Genomic DNA, 11,537 nt, shown 5'->3' with positions numbered 1-11,537 from the left:
GAGGAGTTGCTTGTCGAGATGCTTGTTGATATGCTTGAGGAGTTGCTTGTCGAGATGCTTGTTGAGATGCTTGAGGAGTTGCTTGTCGAGATGCTTGTCGAGATGCTTGTTGATATGCTTGAGGAGTTGCTTGTCGAGATGCTTGTTGAGATGCTTGAGGAGTTGCTTGTCGAGACATGTTTGCAAAAGGCTTGTGTGGAGTATGAGATATGACTATGATCATTTGTATGAGAAGTGGCTATGATCATTTGTATGAGATGTGGCTATGATAATTTTGTAAACTCAACATTTGTACTATGATCATTTCGTGTACCTCCTTGTTGTGATAAGTTTTGAAAAAATATATTTGTATGTTCATTTGAACTCCTCATGTGTATGATCATTTGTGTAATTCCTTGTTGTGATAAGTTTTCGTTTTTTTATTTGTATTGTACTCCTCATTTTGTACTCCTTGTTTTGAGTAAAGGAGAGGAGTATGAAAATTTTCTTATGAGAAGAGTAGGAGAGGAACAGTTTAAAGTTTCAGTGGTCAAAATAGAAGAAGAGAAGAGAAGTTAAAGCATGCACAACTTGCTTCCGCTACTGAAAATGAAGACAAAATTTCTGAACTAGTGTTGTGTGCAAGTGCAAGTACTCAAGTGCAAGCAAACAAAATTTCTTTGAGTAGCTATCATGTTCAGTAATCAAACTGAATCAAATGCATGCACATAATACTTGCATGTTCATAATACTTGCTGAAAAATTAAAGGAACAGTTTCATGTTCAGAATACTTGCATGTTCATAATAGTTGCTGAAAAATACTCCAAGCAAAATTACTTCAAGCAAAATTGACAAGTTAAATCTTGTTCAAAATTAATCTAAGCAACATACCCCAACCACATGCCTTATTTTAAACAGAACAAGGAATTCTAACTACCTTGTGTCAGGTGTCCTCCCACGATGTGGGTCATTCAGGGTGTCGTGCCGTTACTGCATTGCAAAGAGATCAAACACAAGACACCAAGTGTGGCTGAATAAACACTGAATATCCCTGTCAAAACAACAGACATCTGAAATTATGGTCGACAGGTAGACAGACAGAGATCAGTTGACCTTATCTTACCCCATCAATTCGAGATAACTCTGCGTGAACTCTAGAGGGTGTTGGAAATATGCCCTAGAGGCAATAATAAATTGATTATTATTATATTTCCTTGTTCATGATAATCGTTTATTATCCATGCTAGAATTGTATTGATAGGAAACTCAGATACATGTGTGGATACATAGACAACACCATGTCCCTAGTAAGCCTCTAGTTGACTAGTTCGTTAATCAATAGATGGTTACGGTTTCCTGACCATGGACATTGGATGTCGTTGATAACAGGATCACATCATTAGGAGAATGATGTGATGGACAAGACCCAATCCTAAGCCTAGCACAAGATCATGTAGTTCGTATGCTAAAGCTTTTCTAATGTCAAGTATCATTTCCTTAGACCATGAGATTGTGCAACTCCCGGATACCGTAGGAGTGCTTTGGGTGTTCCAAACGTCACAACGTAACTGGGTGGCTATAAAGGTACACTACGGGTATCTCTGAAAGTGTCTGTTGGGTTGGCACGAATCGAGATTGGGATTTTGTCACTCCGTGTAAACGGAGAGGTATCTCTGGGCCCACTCGGTAGGACATCATCATAATGTGCACAATGTGACCAAGGGGTTGATCACGGGATGATGTGTTACGGAACGAGTAAAGAGACTTGCCGGTAACGAGATTGAACAAGGTATCGGTATACCGACGATCGAATCTCGGGCAAGTACCATACCGCTAGACAAAGGGAATTGTATACGGGATTGATTGAGTCCTTGACATCGTGGTTCATCCGATGAGATCATCGTGGAACATGTGGGAGCCAACATGGGTATCCAGATCCCGCTGTTGGTTATTGACCGGAGAACATCTCGGTCATGACTACATGTCTCCCGAACCCGTAGGGTCTACACACTTAAGGTTCGATGACGCTAGGGTTATAAAGGAAGTTTGTATGTGGAAACCGAATGTTGTTCGGAGTCCCGGATGAGAACCCGGACATCACGAGGAGTTCCGGAATGGTCCGGAGGTAAAGATTTATATATAGGAAGTCCTGTTTCGGCCATCGGGACAAGTTTCGGGGTCATCGGTATTGTACCGGGACCACCGGAAGGGTCCCGGGGGCCCACCGGGTGGGGCCACCTGCCCCGGGGGGCCACATGGGCTGTAGGGGGTGCGCCTTGGCCTACATGGGCCAAGGGCACCAGCCCCTAGAGGCCCATGCGCCAAGATATAGGAAAAAGGGGAGAGTCCTAAAGGGGGAAAGCACCTCCGAGGTGCCTTGGGGAGGATGGACTCCTCCCCCCTCTTAGCCGCACCCCTTCCTTGGAGGAAGGGGCAAGGCTGCGCCTCCCCCCTCTCCCCTGCCCCTATATATAGTGGAGGGGAGGGAGGGCATCCATACCTGAGCCCTTGGCGCCTCCCTCCCTCCCGTGACACCTCCTCCTCTCCCGTAGGTGCTTGGCGAAGCCCTGCAGGATTGCCACGCTCCTCCATCACCACCACGCCGTTGTGCTGCTGCTGGATGGAGTCTTCCTCAACCTCTCCCTCTCTCCTTGCTGGATCAAGGTGTGGGAGACATCGTCGAGCTGTACATGTGTTGAACGCGGAGGTGCCGTCCGTTCGGCACTAGATCATCGGTGATCTGAATCACGACGAGTACGACTCCATCAACCCCGTTCACTTGAACGCTTCCGCTTAGCGATCTACAAGGGTATGTAGATGCACTCCCCTTTCTACTCGTTGCTGGTCTCTCCATAGATAGATCTTGGTGTTACATAGAAATTTTTTTGAATTTCTGCTACGTTCCCCAACAGTGGTATCAGAGCTAGGTCTATTGCGTAGATTCTTTGCACGAGTAGAACACAAAGTAGTTGTGGGCGTCGATATTGTTCAATATGCTTGCCGTTACTAGTCTTATCTTGATTCAGCGGCATCGTGGGATGAAGCGGCCCGGACCAACCTTACACGTACGCTTACGTGAGACCGGTTCCACCGACAAACATGCACTAGTTGCATAAGGTGGCTGGCGGGTGTCTGTCTCTCCCACTTTAGTCGGATCGGATTCGATGAAAAGGGTCCTTATGAAGGGTAAATAGCAATTGGCATATCACATTGTGGTTCATGCGTAGGTAAGAAACGTTCTTACTAGAAACCCATAGAAGCCACGTAAAACATGCAAACAACAATTAGAGGACGTCTAACTTGTTTTTGTAGGGTATGCTATGTGATGTGATATGGCCAAAGGATGTGATGAATGATATATGTGATGTATGAGATTGATCATGTTCTTGTAATAGGAATCACGACTTGCATGTCGATGAGTATGACAACCGGCAGGAGCCATAGGAGTTGTCTTTATTTATTTGTGACCTGCGTGTCAACTTAAACGTCATGTAATTACTTTACTTTATTGCTAACAGTTAGCCATAGTAGTAGAAGTAATAGTTGGCGAGGCAACTTCATGAAGACACGATGATGGAGATCATGATGATGGAGATCATGGTGTCATGCCGGTGACGATGATGATCATGGAGCCCCGAAGATGGAGATCAAAAGGAGCAAAGTGATGATGGCCATATCATGTCACTATTTGATTGCATGTGATGTTTATCATGTTTATACATCTTATTTGCTTAGAACGACGGTAGTAAATAAGATGATCCCTTACAACAATTTCAAGAAGTGTTCTCCCCTAACTGTGCACCGTTGCGACAGTTCGTGTTTCGAAGTACCACGTGATGATCGGGTGTTAGATTCTAATGTTCACATACAACGGGTGTAAGACAGATTTACACACGCGAAACACTTAGGGTTAACTTGACGAGCCTAGCATGTACAGACATGGCCTCGGAACACGGAGACCGAAAGGTCGAGCATGAGTCGTATAGAAGATACGATCAACATGAAGATGTTCACCGATGATGACTAGTCCGTCTCACGTGATGATCGGACACGGCCTAGTTTGACTCGGATCATGTAATCACTTAGATGACTAGAGGGATGTCTATCTGAGTGGGAGTTCATAAGATGAACTTAATTATCCTGAACATAGTCAAAAGGATTTTGCAAATTATGTCGTAGCTCACGCTATAGTTCTACTGTTTAGATATGTTCCTAGAGAAAAATTAGTTGAAAGTTGATAGTAGCAATTATGCGGACTAGGTCCGTAAACTGAGGATTGTCCTCATTGCTTCATAGAAGGCTTATGTCCTTAATGCACCGCCTAGTGTGCTGAACCTCGAACGTTGTCTGTGGTTGTTGCGAACATCTGACATACACGTTTTGATAACTACGTGATAGTTCAGTTAAACGGTTTAGAGTTGAGGCACCAAAGACGTTTTTGAAACATCGCGAAACATATGAGATGTTTTGAGGGCTGAAATTGGGATTTCAGGCTCGTGCCCATGTCAAGAGGTATAAGACCTCCGATGACTTTCTTAACCTGCAAACTAAGGAGAAAAGCTCAATTGTTGAGCTTGTGCTCAGATTGTCTGAGTACAACAATCATTTGAATCGAGTGGGAGTTGATCTTCCAGATAAGACAGTGATGGTTCTCCAAAGTCATTGCCACCAAGCTGTTAGAGCTTCGTGATGAACTATAACATATCAGGGATAGATATGATGATCCTTGAGGTATTCGCGATGTTTGACACCGCGAAAGTAGAAATCAAGAAGGAGCATAAATTGTTGATGGTTGGTGGAACCACTAGTTTCAAGAAGGGCAAGGGCAAGAAGGGATACTTCATGAAACGGCAAATCAGCTGCTGCTCTAGTGAAGAAACCCAAGGTAAAACCCAAACCCGAGACTAAGTGCTTCTGTAATAAGGGGAACAACCACTAGAGCAGAATTACCCTAGATACTTGGTAGATAAGAAGGCTGGCAAGGTCGATAGAAGTATATTGGATATACATTGTGTTAATGTGTACTTTGCTAGTACTCCTAGTAGCACCAGGGTATTAGATACCGGTTCGGTTGCTAAGTGTTAGTAACTCGAAATAAAAGCTACAGAATAAACGGAGACTAGCTAAAAGTGAGCTGACGATATATGTTGGAAGTGTTTCCAAGTTTGATGTAATCAAACATCGCACGCTCCCTGTACCATCAAGATTAGCATTAAACCTGAATGGTTGATTGAATCTCGATCGTAGTGATACACATTTTCATGCCAAAAGATAGTAATGATAGTACCACTTACTGGTGGCACTGCCATGTAAGTCATATTGGTTTAAAACGCATGAAGAAGCTCCATGTTGATGGATCTTTGGACTCACTCATTTTTGAAAAGTTTGAGACATGCGAACCATGTCTATTGGTGTATACGCATGAAGAAACTCCATGCAGATGGATCGTTTGGACTCACTTGATTTTGGATCACTTGGGACATGCAAATCATACCACATGGGCAAGATGACTGAAAAGCCTCGTTTTCCATAAGATGGAACAAGATAGCAACTTGTTGGAAGTAACACATTTTGATGTGTGCAGTCCAATGAGTGCTGAGGCATGCAGTGAATATCGTTATGTTCTTACTTCACAGATGATTCGAGTAGATGTTGAGAATATTTACTTGATGAAACACAAGTCTGAATTATTGAATGGTTCAAGTAATTTCAGAGTGAAGTAGAAGATCATTGTGACAAGAGGATAAAATGTCTATGATATGATCATAGAGATGAGTATCTGAGTTACGAGTTTTGACAAACAATTAAGACATTGTGGAAATTGTTTCACAATTAATACCGCCTGGAACACCATAGTGTGATGGTGTGTCCGAACATCATAACTGCACCCTATTGGATATGATGCATACCATGATGTCTCTTATCGAAGTACCACTATAGTTTATGGGTTAGGCATTAGAGACAACCACATTCACTTTAAATAGGACACCACATAATTTCGTTGAGACGACACCGTCTGAACTATGGTTTGGAGAAACCTAAGTTGCCGTTTCTTAAAAGTTTGGGGCTGCGACGCTTATGTGAAAAAGTTTCAGGATTAAGCTCGAACCCAAAGCGAATAAATGCATCTTCATAGGACACCCAAAACAGTTGGGTATAACTCCTGTCTCAGATTCGAACGCAATAAGGGATTGTTTCTAGAATCGGGTCCTTTCTCGAGGAAAAGTTTTCTCTCGAAAGAATTGAGTGGGAGGATGGTGGAGACTTGATGAGGTTATTGAACCGTCACTTCAACGAGTGTGTAGCAGGGCATAGGAAGTTGTTCCTGTGGCACCTACACCAATTGAAGTGGAAGCTTATGATAGTGATCATGAAGTTTCGGATCAAGTCACTACCGAACCTCGTAGGGTGACAAGGATACGTACTACTTCAGAGTGGTACAGTAATCCTGTCTTGAAGGTCATGTTGCTAGACAACAATGAACCTACGAGCTATGGAGAAGCGATGGTGGGCCCAAATTCCGACAAATGGTTAGAAGCCATAAAATCCGAGATAGGATCCATGTATGAAAACAAAGTGTAGACTTTGGCAGAACAACTCGATGGTCGTAAGGCTGTTGAGTGCAGATGGATTTTAAAAGGAAGACAAACAATGATGGTAAGTGTCACCATTGAGAAAGCTCGACTTGTCGTTAAGATGTTTTCCGACAAGTTCAAGGAGTTGACTACGATGAGATTTTCTCACTCGTAGCGATGCTAAGAGTCTGTTGGAATTATATTAGCGATTACTGCATTATTTATGAAATCTTGCAGATAGGATGTCAAAACATTGTTTCCTCGACGATTTTCTTGAGGAAAGGTTGTATGTGATACAGCCGGAAGGTTTTGTCAATCCCGAAAGATGCTAATAAGTATGCAAAGCTCCAGCAATCCTTCTAAGGACTGGAGTGAGCATCTCGGAGTTGGAATGTATGCTTTGATGATGATCAAAGATTTTGGGTTTGTACAAAGTTTATGAGAAACTTGTATTTCCAAAGAAGTGAGTGGGAGCACTATAGAATTTCTGATGAGTATGTGTTGTTGACATATTTATAATCAGAAATGACGTAGAATTTCTGGAAAGCATATAGGGTTATTTTGGAAAGTGTTTTCAATGGAAAACCTGGATTAAGCTACTTGAACATTGAGCATCAAGATCTATAAGGATAGATCAAAACGCTTAATAGTACTTTCAAATGAGCACATGCCTTGACGTGATCTTGAAGGTGTTCAAGATGGATCAGTCAAAGAAGGAGTTCTTGCCTGAGTTGTAAGGTATGAAGTTAAGACTTAAAGCTCGACCATGGCAGAATAGAGAGAAAGGAACGAAGGTCGTCCCCTATGCTTAAGACATAGGCTCTACAATATGCTATGCTGTGTACCGCACCTGAAGTGTGCCTTGCCATGAGTTAGTCAAGGGGTACAAGAGTGATCCAAGAATGGATCACGGGACAGCGGTCAAAGTTATCCTTAGTAACTAATGGACTAAGGAATTTTCTCGATTATGGAGGTGGTAAAGGGGTTCGTCGTAAAGGGTTACGTCGATCTAAGCTTAACACCTATCCGGATAGCTCTGAGTAGAGATACCGGATACGTATAATGGAGCAACAATTTAGAATAGCTCCAAATAGAACAGTTATTTGGAATAGCTCCAAATAGAACGTGGTAGCTGCATCTAGGAGATGACATAGAGATTTGTAAAGCACACACGGATCTGAAAGGTTCAGACCCGTTGACTATAACCTCTCTCACAAGCATAACATGATCAAACCCAGAACTCATCGAGTGTTAATCACATGGTAAATGTGAACTAGATTATTGACTCTAGTAAACTCTTTGGGTGTTAGTCACATGGGGATGTGACCTTGAGTGTTAATCACATATCGATGTGAACTAGATTATTGACTCTAGTGCAAGTGGGAGACTGTTGGAAATATGCCCTAGAGGCAATAATAAATTGATTATTATTATATTTCCTTGTTCATGATAATCGTTTATTATCCATGCTAGAATTGTATTGATAGGAAACTCAGATACATGTGTGGATACATAGACAACACCATGTCCCTAGTAAGCCTCTAGTTAACTAGCTCGTTAATCAATAGATGGTTACGGTTTCCTGACCATGGACATTGGATGTCGTTGATAACGGGATCACATCATTAGGAGAATGATGTGATGGACAAGACCCAATCCTAAGCCTAGCACAAGATCATGTAGTTCGTATGCTAAAGCTTTTCTAATGTCAAGTATCATTTCCTTAGACCATGAGATTGTGCAACTCCCGGATACCGTAGGAGTGCTTTGGGTGTTCCAAACGTCACAACGTAACTGGGTGGCTATAAAGGTACACTACGGGTATCTCTGAAAGTGTCTGTTGGGTTGGCACGAATCGAGATTGGGATTTTGTCACTCCGTGTAAACGGAGAGGTATCTCTGGGCCCACTCGGTAGGACATCATCATAATGTGCACAATGTGACCAAGGGGTTGATCACGGGATGATGTGTTACGGAACGAGTAAAGAGACTTGCCGGTAACGAGATTGAACAAGGTATCGGTATACCGACGATCGAATCTCGGGCAAGTACCATACCGCTAGACAAAGGGAATTGTATACGGGATTGATTGAGTCCTTGACATCGTGGTTCATCCGATGAGATCATCGTGGAACATGTGGGAGCCAACATGGTATCCAGATCCCGCTGTTGGTTATTGACCGGAGAACATCTCGGTCATGACTACATGTCTCCCGAACCCGTAGGGTCTACACACTTAAGGTTCGATGACGCTAGGGTTATAAAGGAAGTTTGTATGTGGTTACCGAATGTTGTTCGGAGTCCCGGATGAGATCCCGGACGTCACGAGGAGTTCCGGAATGGTCCGGAGGTAAAGATTTATATATAGGAAGTCCTGTTTCGGCCATCGGGACAAGTTTCGGGGTCATCGGTATTGTACCGGGACCACCGGAAGGGTCCCGGGGGCCCACCGGGTGGGGCCACCTGCCCCGGGGGGCCACATGGGCTGTAGGGGGTGCGCCTTGGCCTACATGGGCCAAGGGCACCAGCCCCTAGAGGCCCATGCGCCAAGATATAGGAAAAAGGGGAGAGTCCTAAAGGGGGAAAGCACCTCCGAGGTGCCTTGGGGAGGATGGACTCCTCCCCCCTCTTAGCCGCACCCCTTCCTTGGAGGAAGGGGCAAGGCTGCGCCTCCCTCCTCTCCCCTGCCCCTATATATAGTGGAGGGGAGGGAGGGCATCCATACCTGAGCCCTTGGCGCCTCCCTCCCTCCCGTGACACCTCCTCCTCTCCCGTAGGTGCTTGGCGAAGCCCTGCAGGATTGCCACGCTCCTCCATCACCACCACGCCATTGTGCTGCTGCTGGATGGAGTCTTCCTCAACCTCTCCCTCTCTCCTTGCTGGATCAAGGCGTGGGAGACATCGTCGAGCTGTACGTGTGTTGAACGCGGAGGTGCCGTCCGTTCGGCACTAGATCATCGGTGATCTGAATCACGACGAGTACGACTCCATCAACCCCGTTCACTTGAACGCTTCCGCTTAGCGATCTACAAGGGTATGTAGATGCACTCCCCTTTCTACTCGTTGCTGGTCTCTTTATAGATAGATCTTGGTGTTACGTAGAAATTTTTTTGAATTTCTGCTACGTTCCCCAACAGAGGGCCCCGTCGCCCATGACTCCATGAGGCGATGACCAGTGACTTCAAGCATAGCACTAGCCCGGCGATAAATCCAATTGTCTGCAAGGATACAGTTAACACCAAATTCAGTCAAAAAAACCTTTTACCCTCGCAGTGACATAGTGTACAGTGTTGCAGTTCACCAGGCAGAGACCTACTGCAGATATGTTCATCAGCGATATTCAGTAAACTAAATTCAGCGCGGGGGCAGCTGCGAGCTACACAAACTAAATTTTGTCTTCATAAACTAAATTTTGTCTTCATAACTTTTCTGAAGAAGCACATGTAGAACTAAGGCAAATTTTCTGAAGTTTAACAAAACTACAGAAGCTGCACCATGACAAAACTATAGAAGTTGGAGTACAAATTTTCTAAGGAGAGAAGAAGAGAATTTACTCCAGGGCTACATGAGTAACATAAAAAGGTTTCTACTCCAGCAAGAAAAATGCTACTGCTAATGCAAGCACAAATTAACTGCTACTGCTAATGCAAGTTAAAGTTATACTCCTACATGAGTACACTTTACTGAAAAGAAGAGAGGAAGGGAGGACACTGCTGCAAAAGCACAAGTTACTGCTACTCTAGTTTTAAGCAAGCATCACTAGAGTACTCCAAATTATCAATTCAAGCTACTGCAGTGCAAGCTAGTGCTATACTCCTACTCCCTTTTGTCAGAAATCTACATCTAAGAAACAAATCTAAACATTTCAGATTTGGAGTAGTACAAAAATATGGATTAATTTCCTTTACATTTCACTTTTCACAGCTCCTCCAATATGGATTTTGTTGGCAGGTCACACAGGAAGCATAGTTCAACTAATGTTCACAGGAAGAACAAAATCCTCTGCACCACCGCAGATAAGTACACCAACATCTGCAGCTAAGAAGAACATCTGCAGCTAAGTACAACAACATTTACACGGCCGCCTCCTCATCCAGCGCACTCATTAACCCCTGTGAGTGGCCAGGCCATGGAGAGAGATTCCTTACCTTGAGGTTCAGCTCGTGAGTAGGCGCTCCACTGTCGCCCCGCCGCTGCAGCTCCGTTGCTCCGCCGCCGCGACGCTGCTCCACATCCAGCGCGACTTCGTCACCGGCGTCGGGGCACGCGGATCCATCATCGACGCGTGCGGATCCAGCGCTAGCGCACACGAACCCAGCGCCTCCGCCGCCCACAAGCTCGTTGCCGGTGCTAAAAAGGTAGTCTTTTGACCTCGGCATGTTGGATTTCTGGCGCCCGCCGTGGGAGAAAATGGGGTCACGCCGTGGGAGGAAGCTAGCGACGACAGGGGGGAAAGGAGAGTTCGGCGTTCTTGGGAGGAAAGGAGAGACCGGCGACGGGAGCAGAGGAGAGGCGGGCGAGAGGAGGGGATCTGGGAGTGGCGGGCGTGAGGAGGCAGACGAGTGGAGTGGAGCGAGTGGAACGAGACAGGGAGCGAGTGGAGCGGTGGGAGGGCATTTTGGGAAAGTAGAAAAATCTCGTAACGTGAAAAATTTTGTACGTGGATCGCTCCAGCGACTTACATTTCGGAACAGAGGGAGTACAATACAATGAACCACCGTGTCACATATAGGCATACATCATCACGTCCGATCTCAACCTCCTTAATTCCACCTTACCCATTTGAAGCACCAAAGAACAGTTTGGAATTTATATCATCTCAGCTAAGTGCAAACACGCACCTGATGCCAAACAGAAAGCACAAACAAGCACATGAGGCTTCAGGTGTCATCGCGGCATGGTTGAAGGCTTGAGGCATCGTCGATGCCTGGATTAAGATAGACTGTGGCTGCCCTACTCGCCATGGAATCTGCTTGCTTTGG

General features: G+C 44.8%; 1 protein-coding gene across 1 annotated transcript in view; it reads right to left on the bottom strand.

Moving 5' to 3' along the window:
• Nucleotides 1–951, bottom strand: part of LOC119338594 (beta-xylosidase/alpha-L-arabinofuranosidase 1-like) — a 2,541-nt gene extending 1,590 nt beyond the window's left edge. Inside the window, exon 1 of the mRNA XM_037610899.1 lies at nt 918–951. Coding sequence (XP_037466796.1) covers nt 918–951 — 34 coding nt within the window. The remainder of the gene's footprint in view (nt 1–917) is intronic.
• Nucleotides 952–11,537: the final 10,586 nt, after the last annotated feature.

The sequence above is a fragment of the Triticum dicoccoides genome, chromosome 7B (assembly GCF_002162155.2).
Source record: "Triticum dicoccoides isolate Atlit2015 ecotype Zavitan chromosome 7B, WEW_v2.0, whole genome shotgun sequence".
NCBI classification, from domain to species: Eukaryota; Viridiplantae; Streptophyta; class Magnoliopsida; order Poales; family Poaceae; genus Triticum; species Triticum dicoccoides.
This window is presented reverse-complemented; position numbering and strand designations above follow the sequence as displayed.